Source organism: Armigeres subalbatus, chromosome 2 (genome assembly GCF_024139115.2).
Source record: "Armigeres subalbatus isolate Guangzhou_Male chromosome 2, GZ_Asu_2, whole genome shotgun sequence".
Taxonomy (NCBI): domain Eukaryota; kingdom Metazoa; phylum Arthropoda; class Insecta; order Diptera; family Culicidae; genus Armigeres; species Armigeres subalbatus.
In genome coordinates, this window is record NC_085140.1 from 83,895,780 (window position 1) to 83,914,062 (window position 18,283).

Below are 18,283 nucleotides of genomic sequence, written 5' to 3' on the forward strand. Positions count from 1 at the left end.
ATGATTCGATTAGTTGAACTATGTCTAAAATCTTCCTTTTCCTCGAATGATCTTTCACGACTAAGACATCTCATAGAAAAGCACCATAAATTATACATTGAGTTGTTCAATGATGACTTGAAACCCAAACATCATTTTTTGGTTCACTATCCCACCGTTATTGAAAATTCAGGTCCTGTGTATAAAATGATGTGCTTTAGAAATGAGGCCAAGCATCGCGGGTTTAAACAACATGCACATATAATGCCTTCACGAAAAATGTTTGCTACACATTGTGCGTCAAAGCGTCATTGCAATTCACTTACAATGCAATTAATGGCACATTTCTTGAAAATGAACCCAATAATGGATTTCAGGCAAGTGATATTCGATTACGTGAATATTTCTGTGAGCTAGTTCAGCCACTAAGTATACAAATAGATTATGAAGTTATGCTTTCAAGTTACGCGAATTACAAAGGAACTAATTATCGAAAAGGAAATTTCGTTACTATGTTTAAAAATGATGCAATACATCTGTATGAGATTGTTGAAATCATGTTACACGAGGGTTCATTGTATTTGATAGCACAAATGTGGCGCGTAGGGCAATACAACGAACATTTCTTAGCATATCCAGCCATAAATAGGGTCAAGTTAGTCGAGCTAATTGGTATTGATGTTTTCGACAGCCAGCCCATATCACTGCATCGTATTGATAATTCATATATGTTTAGAGTTAAGAATAATTATAATGACAATTTGTAAAACGTGTATAATAAATAGAAAACATAATGTATGTCCGTTGAAATTTCCAATATTCAATATTGCCCTCTAATTGGGAAAGGAGTTTTCACGTTTTTTATGCATCCAATTTAATGTGACAGCTCACATACAAAACTAAATTTTGTAGTGATCGATTCATCCTTTGAATTAAAGAGCTCCGCATATAGGATACGATTGCGTTTGACAAATTTCTCATGGGAAAATTGTCAAACGCAAACGTATGCTATGTGCAAGGCTCTTAATAAAGTGCATCGAAATTACGCAAATGACTCCCCCAATTAGTGGGCAGTTAGTGATTTATGTTTTAATTATTTAAAATCTAGTACAATTTATTTAAAATGCTTTTTAGACATACTGGAATCCCAGGTAAAACTTACCGGAAATCCTGTAGTTTTTCCTCAAAGTTCACGTAATCTGTCCGTAGAAATCACGTCAGCTTCACCTAATCGATCACGTAACTATTTCAAACTTTCACGCCATTGGTACGGTAAAACCCAGTCAGATTCACCTGACTTTTCACGTAACTCGTCAGAGCTAAAAAAAATTGAGGTTACGTATCATTCAGGTCAATCTTACGTGAAAAGTATGGTGGATGAGAATAACATTTATTTTCAGGTAAATATGACGTGAAGATTATTTTGAGTGTACGATGGTAAAAATCACAGACAACAGACGTTGAAAATTTTGATTTTTTTTAATGCTATTATATTACAGTGAACGTTCGCTAATTGGGTTTTTTCTAGTTAAGGCGCTTTTTAGTTGGGGGTTCGCTTATTGGGGCGAAACCCAATTAAAAAGCAGCCAAACGTCAAAATGTGATGTCAAAAACGCGTTGACTTTTGGTTTCCGTGTTTGGCGGGATTAATATTTTCTGGCGCGTATAATTTTCCTTTGTTCAATGCAAAAAGTAAACAACATTGACGCTTGTCAAAACGCCCCAATTAGCGAACGGCATTCGCTAGTTGGGGTGAGGTCGTGCCCCAATTAGCGAACGATCACTGTACCCGGATAAAAACGTACTATTGGTTCAACAGTGTAAACAATTAAATTGCCATACAATAGGATACATTGTTTCTTGATGGTTGCACAGATTGTATCAACGCTGAGGATACAATACATCATACAATACATATTTCTCTAATATAACAATACTTGCAATTGTTTTTTAAAACGTTTTCGTACATTAGATTCATACATTGATAACTTTTGAAAAGTTTCTTTAGATTGCATATAAACTATATAACAATATGTGCTCCATAGCGCCAAATATGCATTTTTTCCCTTTAAATTGCATTGTTAAACAGTAAAGCTGTCACAACTGAGAAATCAAAATCGTATTGTTTTACTATACAAATACAATACAATCCATTATATTTTGAACAGTTTTGTTCAGATATTTCAACAAGATATTAACCATACACTCTATTGTGTGACGAAAAAAATGTATGAAAAAAATTCAGATTTTGTATAGTTACGATACTTAACAACCCGTACATTCTATTGCGAAAACTTCATTTACATTTGAGTAAATGGTTCATAACAATGCATTCTAATGTATTTCTATGATTTCATCTACAATATAATCTATTGCCAATTTAATGTTATTAATAGTAGTGTTACAATAAATTGTATTGTTATTCTGCTGTATTTTTTATTCGGGTAGTTATATTGAAAAAAAAAACACTTGCCATGGGCGCTACTGCGTCCACAAAAAAACTAGTTATGGCCGATGCCCACGTAGCGGTTTTTCAACGCCACGTGCACGCAGCGTTAAAATAACGCTGGTGTGCATCAGCGTGGTGACGCTGCGTTCCCGCTTTTTCCCGGTGCACACCTGCGTCTTTTTGACGCCACGTGCACTCTGCGTTGAAATGACGCTACGTGGGCATCGAGCCTTAAAGATACACGCAAAAAAAAAAATTGCAGTCGAAACTACCATTCCGAGGGTTATTTTAAGAATATGCACCGACGATTTTCAGCAGATAACAAACCCGTTTAATTTGACCATGCGCGCAGTAAAAATCAACTGTGGCCCATGCGGAATGTTGTCACATACACTGAAACAGTTGTAAATTTCTCTGAAACCATGGTAAGATTTACTGAATGTTCATAGTAGTTTTAAAAACAGAGCGTAGTCTACAAAATAGTAGTTATTACCACGGATTTTATTTCTGTGTAGTCTTGAAATAATTTTCTTCACTTGTCATAAGACGAGTTTGTACAATCTCATTCAATTCCACCACTTAATTGTACCTAGACAGATACATATTTCGACCTCAACAGTTAGGTCGTCTACAGTGTCTCGTACTTGAATCGACTTGAAGAAAATGATCGCAGCTTGCACTATTTATACTATGTGTAGGTAAAATAATTTATCTAGGTACTTATCTAGTTACATTTACTACGGTGCACAGTGTTGCTTTTTGCCGATTTCTGATCTGATCTGCGCTACCTTAGAGCAAGCGCACCAGTGAATATTGCGAGAACAGAGAAAACTTCTAATTTTGCGGAGCAAAGAAGAAGAAGAAGACTGAGTGTCGGAAACTTCAAATGATATGCACTGTGCGAAAAGTGTTGATATTCCTTTAAATCAAGAATATTCGAGACGTCTAAAATGTATCAAAAGCGCATAAATACGTTCCGAAATACCTTGAAAGTGCCATAAAACTTATTTAAAATATATAGCGGCATATAACACTCGTTTAAAGTTACATATTTTCTATGATTTCAATAATCAACATTCACACCGAAAAAATCAACCAACATTATTTTCCGTGCATCAAGTGATTTGACGTTTGCGGAACCACTTTCCGACGGTCGACCGTCGGACCCTCGTTCGAATTTTTCTATCTTCTCGCAATAATCATTTGCATTGCTATTATCGCAACTTTGAGGGTTACTAATTTGGCTTACAATGCCCTCAGGGCATCTTTAGTAGAGTTATAAATTGTATGGGAGTTAGGAAATGAAATTGAAACTGTAAAAATGCCATCTTCAACAGACGTTACAGTTTTAAAAATTCGAACAGTTTCGTCGGGAAATTTATAACTGGAATACTGCACAGTTGTATTTTTGCACGAATTTGCAACAAAATTTACTAGAGTTTTATTTCGTTCAAAACAATAGAAGATGACGTCCTCAGCTACAAAAAATACTGTTTCATCGACATCATAATAGTTTGACATTTGAATTGGCCCCGAACGATCATTTTTTCGTTTTCCAATATAAAACATGTGCAGCTTATAACTGCTACTGAAGATGCATTTCATGTTTTATATCTTTGACAGTTATAAAATGTAAAACTCGGGAAATAAATATAACTATAACTGTAATGCTACGTTTTGACAGGGCAAGTGAATTGAACAACTCAGTTGAATTCAATTGACTTGCCAAAAGTTGAACATGTTCAACTTTCTTTTCGTTCAAGTGAATTGAATTAAGGTGTTTACACGTTCAGTTCGCGTTCGATTCAAGCGACTTGCTCAATTCACTTGCCTTGTCTAAACGTAGCATAACATTACCAGAGATGCCCTGATGTACGCACCGGTTGTTATTATTTCGATCTTCAATTTACTTAGACGATGCCCACCGATGTGTATCCAAATGAGTGTCTAGTATAGGAACGAAATGCGTTCATATTTTATTTATGCACTTGTTATCGCACCGGTTGTTTCTATCAAGGTTGTTGAAGTGCAATCATGCTTCGCACCGGTGGTGAATATCCGGTTGCTATTGAGGCAAACACGGAAATAAATAAAATCAGGAAAAAAAATATTATTTGTTTTCAAATCTTTCAGAACGCGCTCCAACTTTTGTAATATAAGTATGTGCGTAATGCATTTTGTGATCATCAGACACACATCTGCTATGTGGCGCTAGCTAACATATATGCAATAATTTAGTGAGGTGGATATCTCGAGATCTATATAAGACTTTTATAGCCTATTCAGATTAAGCCATTAATGACATAATAATTGGCGTTTCAGGGTAAATACGCTTTATGATGTCATTATTTACGTAATATTCCATACATTTTGCGCTGTCAAAAGATGCCCGCTAAAAAGAGTCATAGAGAATTTATTACGAACAATTATTACGAGAGAGCTTTCGTTCTAACTGGGATGCAGAGAGAAATTCAACAAAACAAAACTGACAAGCGTCACGCTCTCTTTGCCAGAGAGAAAATTCTCTCTGTTTTCATTTCGTTTCGTAGTTGACAGTCATGCTCTTTCTGTCGCAGCAGGGTCGAATGCATGTTAGATGGAAATCTTCTGAGCGCTGAAGAATAACTCGGATTGTGATGGTTTTGTGGAAAGCATTTTATATGATGAAAAATAATGATGATAATTATTTATTCTTCACTTATTCAACATGAATTGTTTAAAAACAGATGCTCTCTAGAATTAACATGAAGTATTTAACTTAAACCTAGATTTAATAGAACAAATCGAATAAATTTTCAAAGTTCAAGGGCCAATGCGGAAGACAATTTAAAACGTAGGAATGGTTGTAAAACGAATATATTTGATGAATAAACATGATTTCATAAATTGTTTCAATTCTGCTCCTTGAATGGCTTAATATACTTTGGATTTCAACACGGGTTTCACGTGGGACAACTGTACGATTTGAATGGGATGTATATATAAAGTAGAATAACCTTAAATAAAACATGGATTGGTAATGCATTAATTCATCCAAAATCCACTTTAAATTATATTACATTCACACGATTCGATTTTGTTAGAAGCTGTATCATTGATTGTCGAGTAGAACGCAATGGTTCAGTTTCCATTTTTGAAAAAAAATTAAATTCTTGAGTTGCCCTTCATACATGGAGATACTGGTGGAAATACATTTTAGTTCGATAATATTTCTTGAAAATTGGTCCAATCGTCCTTTTTTTTATTTATTTGTGAGAATTCCCAAAAGTATCTAAATTTTTCTATCAAATCTCCGTTCGATCATAGTACAGAATCAAAATACTTTTTAAACTTAAAAATAAATTGAGGAATAGTCTGATTCCCCGAAGAACGGCGCACCCAACTAATGAATGTAGCTTCGCTCATTATCCTTAATGAGAGCTTCAAATATTCTTCGAAAATCCCTTTTCATATTTTTTTAAATATTTTTTTTTTCGTAGAAACTTTGTTCAGAAAAAAATGTTCGATTGTCGCCACACAAATGCTTGATTTCGCAAATTAAATTTTAAAACTCTCCTTGAATTCAACCCTGTATTAGCGTGCAAATGAGGAAACATGGAAACGTCAGGATATATTATCTTGCCGCAGTCTGAACACCTCGTAATAATTAGATACCCTCTCACTTAACAAAGTCACAAATAGCCCAATCTGAATAGGCTATTAGGTTAAATATTTCCAAATCCGTTAGAGTTAGAAAGTGCCCATCTTCTACAAAGTTATCCGAATTATTTGTTAGGTTGGTTATTTATTATGTAAGATTTAGAAGAGGAGTCAAAACCAGAAGTTTAGTTTGAAACCGAAAATCTCGTTGGCGCTCGAGTTGAGTCGAATCGAGTCAAGTACGAGACACTGAAGGTGGCCTTACTGTAGAGGTCGAATTGAGTATCTGTCAAAGGTACAACCAAGTGGTGGAATTAAATGGAATTGTACGAACTCGTCTTATGACAAGTAACTTTGTAGAATACGGCAATATTCTGAAATTTCCAGATTTTGAGATAATTAACCTATTAATTTATTTCTTATACACTAGCGCCTCTAAGCGATTGTGTTTAAAACTAAACTTGCTTGCATCATGACGGTTTGAAGAATACGGCAATTTTCTAAAAAAATCAGTTTTCGAAATATTTAACCTAGCAGGTTATTTCTTATACACTAGCTCCACCAAGCGGTTATATTTTAATCTAAACCTGCGGTGGTCATGATGGTTTTGACCACCCGAACAACTTTGTAGAAGGCGGCAATATTCTAAAAATTCCATATTTTGAGATACCTCACCCATCAGGTTATTTCCAATACACTAGCGCCGCCAAGCGGTTGAATTATTAACTAAACTTGCTTTCGTCATGATGGTTTTAATCATCCGAACAACTATGTAAAAAACGGCAATATTCTTGAAATTTCAACTATCGAAATATCTAACCTTTTAGGTTATTGTCGCGCTCTTCTCAAACGCTCAGTTCTTCGCGGTGGTAACGCGCAAGCAAAGATTGCGCAGCAGCGCGCCCATAAGCTTTTACACAGGGTGCGAGTCTGAGCTGTTAAATTTAATAAGCCGCCGAATGGGGTTGCCATAGCTGAATAGCCGCCGTGTGTAAAGTAAATGGGCGCGCTCCGGCGCAATTCAACGGAGGCTGATTGAGATGATCACGATCTGAGTGTTTATCTTGGGATGCATAATATTTCCAATTCCCTAGCGCCGCCAAGCGGTTGTATTTCAAATTAAACTTGTTTTCGTCATGATGGTTTTGACCACCCGAACAACTTTGTAGAAGACGCCAATATTCTAAAAATTCCAGATTTCGAGATATCTAACCTATCAGGTTATTTCATATGCACTAGCGCCGCCAATCAGTTGAAATCCAAACTAAACTGACGTCCATCACAATGGTTTTGATGATGAACAACCGAAAAAAAAAAATCAGAAGCCGGCACATTTTGTATTTATGCGTTACTCTATATTTCCGTGTGATGGTTTGGCAACGGTTGGAGCGGGTCGCCAAATTTGCCAACTCGCTATTCACCGAAGGTTGCGTTTACATTTCCCAAACCCGTTTACCAACGACCGGTGCGAGTTCGCGTCATGATAGAGGTTGCTATTTTGGCTTTATTTACGCACTGGTGGGGATCGTCTTACTCTATATTTCCGTGTGATGGTTTGGCAACGGTTGGAGCGGGTCGCCAAATTTGCCAACTCGCTATTCACCGAAGGTTGCGTTTACATTTCCCAAACCCGTTTACCAACGACCGGTGCGAGTTCGCGTCATGATAGAGGTTGCTATTTTGGCTTTATTTACGCACTGGTGGGGATCGTCTTATAGACGAATCCAAGTAAAAATAAGAAGAAGACACACGACGGTGTTAACTTTGACAGATCCTACAGCACAGCATAGGGAGATCATTTCAAAATGCTTATAATAAATTCTACAAACAACAAACGACAAAATGTAATTAAAATCTGATTGATGTACGGTATGTAGTCACCACTTATTTAAAAGACCCCACGAAATACAGCGGAACGGCGACAAAAACGGCAGGATTGACAGTTAACCCATTGAATGTGTGCAGGGCTGCCAGATGGTTTTTTCGTAAATCTGTATTGGCAATCTTAAAAAATCTGTATTGTCTGTATTGGGGAAATTTTTTTTAAATTTTTATAAATTATGCAAAATATCGATTCTGATTATTGTAATGAAAAGTACATAGCTAACATTTTTATTGAATTTCTTTTAAACCAGATAAACAAAATTACAAATCCCAGAAATCCGTTGGAATCTTTTAAGGGGGCTCCTTGCAATCATGTAGAAGCATCACATCACTTAAAGTTTCTTGGTTGTTATAATTCATATTAAAAGCTCAATCTTTTCTGAAATTCATGTCGTCATGTAAATTCCACATCTCAATTATTATTCAACCTCAGAAGAACTTTTACCATCATTCTAAGTGATGTTTTTCGGATATTTTTTCTAGCTTCTTCAATATTCCACCGAAATTAAATGTTAAATGTTATAATTCGGAAACAATGATTTTTTGTCAATGCCCAAATACCAATTACTAAACCCGATTACGCAACTATTGCTATATTTTGCCAGTCAACTGATGCTCATAAGACAGGTAGGAATACATTAGTTTTAGTCCATATATATGTTTTAATCTTTTCTATTAACTTCTATAGATTGGTATACCAATTGCGTAAAATAAGGAAAGAAAAACATATCACAATGGCAATAACATTTTCCAGTGTTCCTGTGAATCATCTTATTTTGTTTAATAATTCCATGATTATTTATCAAAAAAAAAAAATACTGATGGATACTAAGCAGTCAATTCGATATGCATGCGCTGGTATGGTGACGGAATGGATCACAAGCCAGTCAAAAAGTTGCTTGGTGCGGTTTGGTAAAACCCCGACCAAACTAATAGATTTGAAAGCATCACAGTAGACTTTATATGATACGGAGAGCCACCAAAATATTAATCAAAGCAATCGTGGCAATTCGCCGTCAGTCAAATACATGTGGTGAACCATCAAAGACAAGAGTGATAGTTATAGTGATAGCAAACCGTATGTGATTTTTATAGGGACGGTAACATTGAAAATAACAAAAAATCTGTACAAATCCGTAATGTTTTGAAAAATCTGTATAATATCTGTAATCTGTACCAAGTCTGTATTGACGTTAAAAAATCTGTAAAATACAGATAAATCTGTATATATGGCAGCCCTGTGTGTGAGTGGCGATAAAAGGAAAACAAACACTCCTAGATGGTGCAACTCAGCAAAGATTGGGTAAAAATGAGTATATTTCCATATTTTTTGACTTTTTTGAAAACAAACATGTTTTTACACAGGACGAATTGCACATTAGTGTGCGAGCGCTAAACGTCTTTCATCTCTATATATTGTATGTCAAATTTTCCGTTTCAGTCGCTGTTCCGTCGAATTGCGTTTGGGGCTTTAGTTTTGGTTTTAGAAAAAAAACTGATTAATCCACCTAGCGGTAATGGTGCATTTCTCGTGCATTATAAAAAATAATATTTTTTAAAAGTCCGATCTAGACAATTTTCGATAGGAAACATTGGGGAAATATTTTGCGTCGAATGAAACTTGTTGCAAACAAATCGATTAAAGGCCAGTATCGACTTAAAAAGTAGAGAGGTTACGGAATTTTGTTCAATATTACCAAGAGGAATTTTGACAACTGATCTGCATGGAGCAAATTGTCACTTTTACTTACGGAATAATCGAGCAGAATATTTTTCCGAAAGTAAAGTGACAGCTCCCATTACTTTGCGTGGGAACCTTACAAATGCCAATTTTGTTTTTTGTTCATTTCATGTGGATACTGCTGTAAGAATTTTGTTTCGATTCTGTACTTTTCCGATTCAGTGAACGGAATTTGACATGTGATTGAGATAGAAAAAGAAATTTCTGTTGAACACGATACCAACCTTAAGGATAAGTGTCCAAAAAATGAGTGACACTTTTGCTTCATTTTGTTGGGTGGGTGCACACACACACATACACACACACATCACCTCAATTCATAGAGCTGAGTCGATTGGTATACTATGGGTATCCGGGCCTTTTATAAAAAAAAATGATTTTGGAATGAATATATTCCCTTAGTGTATATGAGAAAGGTAAAACAAATGCTATACGTCGTCGCACTACTTTTTGTAGTTCTATTTTACACCGCTGCTTTTACTTAATAACTAGATCTAAGAGTATTTTTCATTCACAGTATTTTGCAGATAAGCAAGAATCGGCCAGAAAGGATGTCGGAGGGGCGTTTGGAGCGTTAATGGGACGATTCGCTATACTAAAAAATCCGGCTCGGCTATGGAATAAGAATGATTTGAAATCCATTATGCGTGCTTGTATAATACTTCACAATATGATTATCGAAGATGAATCATATAATAATTCGACATGTGACATCAGAACAGCAGTGACAGCAGAAATGTTACCAATGGATTCAGAAGCAGATAACTTTACAACGTTCCTCAATCGATACAAGAAAGTTCACAACAAGCAGCTTCATTATCAACTCCAGAACGACCTTGTCGAGCATCTATGGAATATGAAGGGAAACGAAGATTAGTTTTCCAACAGATAATTTAATCAGATTTTTCTCTACTTATATCTATATTACAGGGAATCAATATTCGAGCACCGCCTAACAATATACCCTTTGTCGTCAACAGAGTTTGTTCCTGACAAACGCATCTAGCGACAAACCTTTATCAGAACCCGAACACAATATGACAAGAATCATTTGCCTTGCATGCTCTGATATTTCCGAGAATACGATGCTAATTTTGTAATCATTGTTCAATTCTCGAATATTTCCATAAAAGCAGAAACTATATGATAGCATAAAACCGAAATTTGCTCTAGAAATAATGCAAAATAACGGGATGAAAAGTTAACAACAAGATTGTCTTCTTTTTTGTTGCTGACAAAATTTTTCGGATCTTTGTCATTATTATCTCCGACAAAAACAAAGCTTTGTCGTTGGTTCACTTTTGTCGCTTGTTTCGCAAGCGCATTTCAGAAAAATTGATTCCCTGTCTATATAGAATAGAGTGGCTCAAAAAACACTTTTTCAATTTTTGACGTAGGACTTACGTCTTTCTTTACTATACTGGGTGTCATTTAGATTTTTGGAAATCGAGAGCGTTACGCTGGAAGGGAAGATTTTGAAAGTTACTAGCGGCTTTATCTTTCGATGGATTTTTAAGATTTATATACATATCAATCGACTCGGACACTCTCCACCATTTTGCCTATTTCATTGAAACTTAAGATTTTTAACAATAAGCTATTGAAAATGTCAATTATTGTCAAAGCCAGTAAAAAATTCATGTGTAATCAATCCCGTGCATTCCTAACACGGACATCAGAATGCGGTATGTTATGGGCCTTCGGGTCTACCGGAGGATTTTCTTTGTGTATAAAAGAAGCAGTGCCTGCAGTGTGCGAGTCATTACAATTTGTGACAGCAGCGCGTACTGACGTGCTTTTTGCTTGCACATTATTTGTTTCGTTCAATCGTTCGCCGTGTTTACCTACACAGCGACAGCATGCAGTCACCAGCGGTAGAACTGCCGGTGGGTCATGCTAATAACTTAGCCGGGCAAACTCTAATCTTCTCGCGGTTTTCTGCATAACATTCTGTATTAAATTCTTCAAGATCTGAATGAGTATCATGCTTCTTGATCGTAAATTTTGCCGTCCAACTGCAAATCACTGTTTTTGGATGTTTCTGCATACATTTTTCCATATAAACTTCCAACGAGTTTAGCACCGCCCAAACGTTGACCGATTTGGCTGAAATTTTGTCCAGAGCATCAGGGTATCAAATAGAGCCGAATAAGAGGGCGGCCCATCAAAAAAATTGAAAAAAGTTTTTCCCATACTAATTTGAGCCACCCTAATATAGAAATACAGTGATCGTTCGCTAATTGGGGCACGACCTCACCCCAACTAGCGAATGCCGTTCGCTGATTGGGGCGTTTTGACAAGCGTCAATGTTATTTACTTTTTGCATTGAACAAAGGAAAATTTTACGCGCCTGAAAATATCGATCCCGCCAAACACGGAAACTAAACGTCAACGCATTTTTGACATCACATTCTGACGTTTAGCTACTTTTTAATTGGGTTTGGCCCCAATTAGCGAACCCCCAACTAAAAAGCGCCCCAATTAGCGAACGTTCACTGTATATAAAGTTTCCAACACCAGTGTTATAGCTAAACATTCTCTTCCGAATAGCTTTCATCCAAATACTCGACAATCCTATCTGGATCATAGTCCGCTGCATTTTCTTCAATCGAAGCATCGTCGTTAGGCAGATCATCGTCTTCAGGCTCTGGTTCTGAACCCGGTTCTATTTCGGCTTGGCTTCGACTCAATTGACCCAGGGTAAATTAGAAATTTGACTTTGAAGAGACAAAATTGGGGGTGTCCAAAATGCGTACATTTGGGGGTCCAAAATATGTTGCACTGTCCAAAACGAAGAATATTATCATTTCGGAAAATGGCAAATTTCACTGATTTATCAATAACTGTAGCTCATTTCGAATTTCTATTTCATAAATAAGACTTTCATCTTTGAAATGGTGTCATTTCCGCCCATATCGAACCTGTATTTCAATGGATATCAGCATATATTAGGATGCACTTCCTCTAGGGGTCCAAAATAGGACAGTTACCCTAGTTTGTTCTAGTTTGTGACCAACATCTAGTTTTTTTAGACCTAGCAGCCAATGTACCGATACTATGGGTCTGTCTCATTTGGAGAATTAAACTGAAATTAAACTCAAAAGTGACATTTCAATAATTATCAAATAACCCTGCTCGCAGAGCAAGATTACTTTTGACAGATATCGAATCATTTTGCATCGATGTCTTATTGGAATTGCTGGGTAGCACCAGCCATTCTAATGGCCGGGTGATTTTCTAATTTTCGAACTGTCACTTTTAAGTTTAATTCTCCAAATGAGACAGACCCTATAAGGGTCAAGCGGTCAATTTATAGCCTATTCAGATAACGCCATTTATGATCATAAATATCATGATAAACAACAACCTGATGCCATCCCCATACAGTCAATTCTCTTTCTCCACTTTAACATGATATTTATTACGATAAATAATCTAATCGTATTCTGAGTAGGTTGTTAAGCTCATTGAAGTATATTTTGACAGAATAATTTTAATGCTCCTGGGATTTGCGGACGATATCGATATTATCGGAATTGATCGCCGTGCCGTGGAAGAGGCTTTTGCGCCTTTTAAGAGAGAGACAGCGAGGATTGGACTCACGATCAGTACCAGCAAAACGAAGTACATGGTCGCTGGCAATCAACGTGGGTTCATTAATGGTGGTGGTAGCGAAATAGTGCTGGATGGTGAAAAATTTGAAGTGGTAGAAGAATTTGTGTATCTTGGAACATTAGTGACGTGCGATATTTATGTTACCCGCGAGGTGAAAAGGCGTATTGCAGCTGCAAATAGGGCTTATTACGGACTTCGTAACCAGCTGAAGTCCCGTAGTCTGCAAACGAAAACAAAACTCGCGCTGTATACTACTCTGATTCTTCCGGTGGATTTATACGGCCATGAGACATGGACGTTAAAGGAGGCTGATCGTAGAACTCTCGGAGTGTTTGAGCGTAAGGGTAAGGACAATACTCGGCGGTAAACAGGAGAACGGTATCTGGCGGCGTCGCATGAATCACGAATTGTACCAGGTGTATAAAGGGCTGGATATTATTAAGCTTATACAACACAGCAGAATACGGTGGGCTGGTCACGTTGTTCGTATGCCGAAAGAACGTCAAGCAAAGATAATATTTAGTAGAGAACCCGGAAGAGGCCGCAGGCTTCGTGGAAGGCCGCGTACACGATGGCTTTTTGCAGTTGAAGAGGACCTGAGGGCGCTCAAAGTTCAGGGCGACTGGAAGCGATTGGCCCAGGATCGAGTCCAGTGGAGAAGGATACTCCATTCGGCGTAGGTTCATCGAAGGGCTGTAGCCCATCAAGTAAGTAATTTTAATGGTTACAGCACCACTAGCGTACTTATGGCTTTACTATAAAAACCTTCGGAAAATGCTTCGGGTATTCTTTTGAAATTCCTTGGGATTTTTAGGAACTCATGAAGAAGTATCTTGAAGAAAACTTTAGAAAACACCTGCTCTCGCGCTTGGCGGGTCTGTATCTTTCGGATACACTTCCCGAAAGTCCATGGCCGAGTGCTGCTCCGCCGCCCTCTTGATGTGACCGTCCAACCACTTCTCCACTTTCCGCTTAGGCTGTTCTTCCTTCGTCCCGCCAACAGCACAATCTTGATCTTTTAAAGCGTTGACCCGCCTGACGCTCTCCTCGAATTGGTTCCTGATTACCTCCCGCTTTTTGACGAACTCCTTTTCCGCGGCGAGTTGGGCATCTAGCATCTTTTGCTCATGCTCTTGGTGCCGCTCCTCCATTTCGCGTTGAACCTGTAGCTCCATTTCCTGCATCTCCCGTTCTTGCCTTAGCTGCTTTTCCTTCCACGCTTTCTGTCTAGCGAGTAGCTTTTTCCGCGCCTCCATTTGATTTGCAAAGGCCTTCTCCTTGGCGAGTTGTTCCTCTTCCAACTGCTTCTCAATCGGATCTGCGTCGGAACCAACTCCCTGATCGGACCCTCTATCATCTTTTTGGCCGGTCTTCTTGCCACCTCGCGTCTTACTTCTCATGTCCGGAACCTTCAGCAGCTGAGCACTAGCGGAAACACACTTTTGACAGCGCCAATTAGTTTCTACAACCTCCTGATCTACGCCAGCGCATGAGAAATGTACCCACTGCTTTCATTTCCCACATTGAACCCAATCCACATCCACTGACATCGACTCCGACATTGAGCAGAACAAACATTGCTCATTTTTCGAAGGAGAGGAAGCCATTCCGAAGTAATCCGATATAACAAATTTTGATTTTGTTCGGACGGTCGGATTTGGAATAACAAACCGTTTTTGGAATCGATCCTCGCACAGGATGATCAAACTGTGAATTCAATTTTATTATTAATATTAGTTACATACTTTACTTTCTGTTACTCACAATTTTTTGTTTGATGTCCCTTCTAATACACTTCCTTCCTTTTAGTCCTTCTCAATGTTTCTGATTTTCCGACTTGTTTTATGTTGTGTATTAAATTGTCGTCTAACTGATTGATGGGCGATTCATAATAGGTTGAGCACCACTGCACTGTCCTCTGTCCTTTCAATCAGCTGTTCATAATATCGTTACTCGTATGGGTTTCATTTCCAGTAATATTAAACATTCTACTTACTGTATGTTTTTTTGTGATCTTATGATCAACTTCTACGCAACTCGATCGATATTTAATAAACTTTCCTACTACTGAAAAGATTTTTAATTTCTATTTTCCTCTGTTTCTTTATTTATGTTTTTATGTTGTAGTTGTTTACGTATGTCCTTTTCACTCGCTTCCATATCTGTCCGTTATTAACTGACGTTTATCAGCATGCCTAAGTTGGCAGTGTTGACCAAACAGGCAATTTACCCTACTACATCATATGAGAATATGTACATTATGTGGAAGATATTGTTTTGGAAAATGTATTGAAGGTAACCACTTTCCCTTCGATGGGACTCGTACCCACGACCCTCAGTACGCAAGACTGGTGGTTTAAACAGCTAATCTACGAAGGACCTCCGTCGGCCTTCGCAACCTAACGGCTACTGAATAAGCTCGAGATTCCCAAATTGGACGCATAGTCAAATCATTTGCAATCCATTTGTCAAGCCAACACATCCACATGTGTATAGTACACGTTCACGCGTGAGTACTTAGAATATCTGGCGGCTACACACATTCTCCATCAGCAACTGTACTGATCAAGTGAGGTTATGTGAGCTATTTGCCAGTCGGTCGTCAAGCTCAGACACGACCGCATTGCGTAGGCAAGAGCACGCAACTCAGGTCCAGTTCAATCAATTATTGTTCGCTCTTTGTACAGTCTCTTCTGAAAATGTTGCTTCAAATAACGTTTCATATGTAGCGTTTATTCAAATGCTTTTACAGAGGATGAAACATGCGCAACGCATTGTTATCTTAAAGCGGATCAATATAAATTAAAAAGAACTCATCTCATAGTGTTTGTCTCACCTTCCGCGTTTAAAAGCCAACCACGGCGGACACCCGTCCGATCAGCTTCGACATGCTGGGATTGATGTCCTTAGCAAGAGCTTTTTGCATTTGCTTGATCGCGCTGGTAGCTGCAATGTCGCATAGAGAGACCTCATCCCCACCGAAGCTTGGGGTCTTGCCCAGCTTTGAGCTGAGAATTTTCAGCACCTGCTTCTTGTCCTTGATGTTTTCCTTGTTGATCAGCTGGTAGCAGGTGTCCAAAATTGAATCCACCTCTACGACGTCGTCGTTCCGTTCGTAGTTGAACTCACTTGGCCCGCAGCGGGACAGGAAGCGCAGGATGTTAACCTCTCCACATATCGGAACATATGCCGTTGGAGAAGTGATCATTTCGGTATAGGTACCCACTTAAAATAATGCACACGATCATAACAAGTCAATGTTATTGAATAGAACTTCGCCTTACCATTTTTCCAGATGAGGGTCACCTTGATACGTGGAAGATTGTCCAGTTTCGGGTCGAAGCCGGTAATTTGCGTTTGGAAATTCAGCGCCTCTTCGCTTAGTTTGGGTACTGTTGAATGGGTGAAGCAATCCACTTGCAAATTTAAGCGATCGATCCATAGCTTCTTCAGCGCCAGTAATCCGTAGGGAATATTTTCGGGACTTGCATTAACTACGAAGTCTTGTAAGAAGGAAGTCTGCAAACAATAAATCTGATATAGGTGGATAAAGTGGAAAAGGAATGTTACTTACATTGATAGGTTCAATTTTCTTGGTTTGTGATTTACTCTGGGAGTTAGTCTTCGAGGATGGATTCTGGGCATTCGGTTGGGGTGGTTTACTGCACAATTTCAGATCTGTCCGCATTAGGACCAACTGCTGACGCAATTCAGTTAATTGTTTCAAGATTTTTTCTTGCTTAGCCGCTAGTGCTTGCATTTCTGGAAGATCTTCCTACAGGGGAGATGAAAGTAATTTACTGTTCAATCCATTTGGAACAAATAACAACTGCAACATCGAAAGCAAAAGAAATGTCCCACTATCGTTTATCGGAAGGAAGATAAGCTTATTGCAAAAGAAAAATCATCAATAAGAATCCTGATGATCATTGTTGATTAGGAAGAGAAACAAAAATACAGAAAGGCGATTACAGTAAGAAGTGTTCTACAAAACCTTGAGGAGTAACATCTTAATTTTTACGGATAAATGATCCATAAATACCGTGCTGCTTTGGGCCGCCGTGGCTACGCCATCGCCGTGTTGGATGACTGGTTTCATAGCGTACATGCAGGTCGGTAGTTCGACGTGGACCGGTTTCAGGATTGGTTTCAAATCGTACATTTTCTTTTATAATCAACGGAAGCTGGTTACTTTCAAAGTTTCGTATTCGTTTCGGTGATCGGTTAGAAGCCGGAGTGTCTTGTCACACAAGTTTTAACACTGAAACAGGTTGTTGTTAATGAAACACTAAAAATATACGGCATTTTACCATTTTACTTGAAAATTATCAATTTTTCTTCACGACAGCGGCTCCGAGCTCGGAAAATCTTTCACGTTTCGCACTGCGGTTTGACAGATGTTTGCAATTTGTAACGAAATGTCACAGGAGAGGGGTTCGTCCATATTATCGAACAAAGCATTATACCGACATAATAGTAACGTAATGTAACATTGTTTAAAAATAACAAAAATAACGTATTGTCGGCGTAGCACCAACTTACACTCAGCTAAACTGTCTTACACTGAACCAATAAATATGATTAAATTTATATGAAAAATATAATACCCATCTCATGATATCTATTTAATCAATTTTATTTAAGTCCAATAACACCTATCAGATACTTGATTAAGAACTAAAAGGTAACATTATGAAAATGATTTGAATCTCTAATTGATGTTATCTGAAAAATCATATGCATTGGTTCATTTCATAATCAGATAAATTTTATATGATTATCTAATGTGCAAATAATGTAGTGTACACAGAATCAAGATGGCAGCCAGTGCGCAAAACTTGCTAGCGGATTTAGGATTCCTTGACGATTTACTTCAGGTGTTCAGAGGTAATTCAAGTTTCATAATAATCCCAATTCATTACTTTAATGTTCGTTGTTTTAGAATGCGGGATCACTCTGTATGAGTTGGTATCCAT

General features: G+C 37.8%; 2 protein-coding genes across 6 annotated transcripts in view; one reads left to right on the forward strand and one right to left on the reverse strand.

The window, feature by feature from the left end:
• The window catches only part of LOC134214641 (uncharacterized), a 205,824-nt gene that overhangs the window by 96,584 nt on the left and 90,957 nt on the right, over positions 1-18,283 (forward strand). The gene's annotated exons all lie outside the window — the stretch shown is intronic.
• Positions 16,020-17,761, reverse strand: LOC134214634 (probable aminoacyl tRNA synthase complex-interacting multifunctional protein 2). 5 transcript variants are annotated; one of them, XM_062693957.1, is made up of 5 exons: positions 17,626-17,761; positions 17,350-17,568; positions 16,882-17,082; positions 16,592-16,826; positions 16,020-16,532 (listed from the first exon to the last, which is right to left on the reverse strand). In XM_062693957.1, exons 2-5 carry the CDS (start codon positions 17,467-17,469, stop codon positions 16,153-16,155), a joined length of 936 nt encoding a protein of 311 aa, XP_062549941.1. In that variant the 5' UTR covers positions 17,470-17,568; positions 17,626-17,761; the 3' UTR covers positions 16,020-16,152. The 5 variants fall into 5 exon arrangements, with proteins under 5 accessions (XP_062549941.1, XP_062549938.1, XP_062549940.1 ...); XM_062693954.1 differs by having other exon boundaries at positions 17,302-17,568; XM_062693956.1 differs by having other exon boundaries at positions 17,302-17,568; positions 17,618-17,726.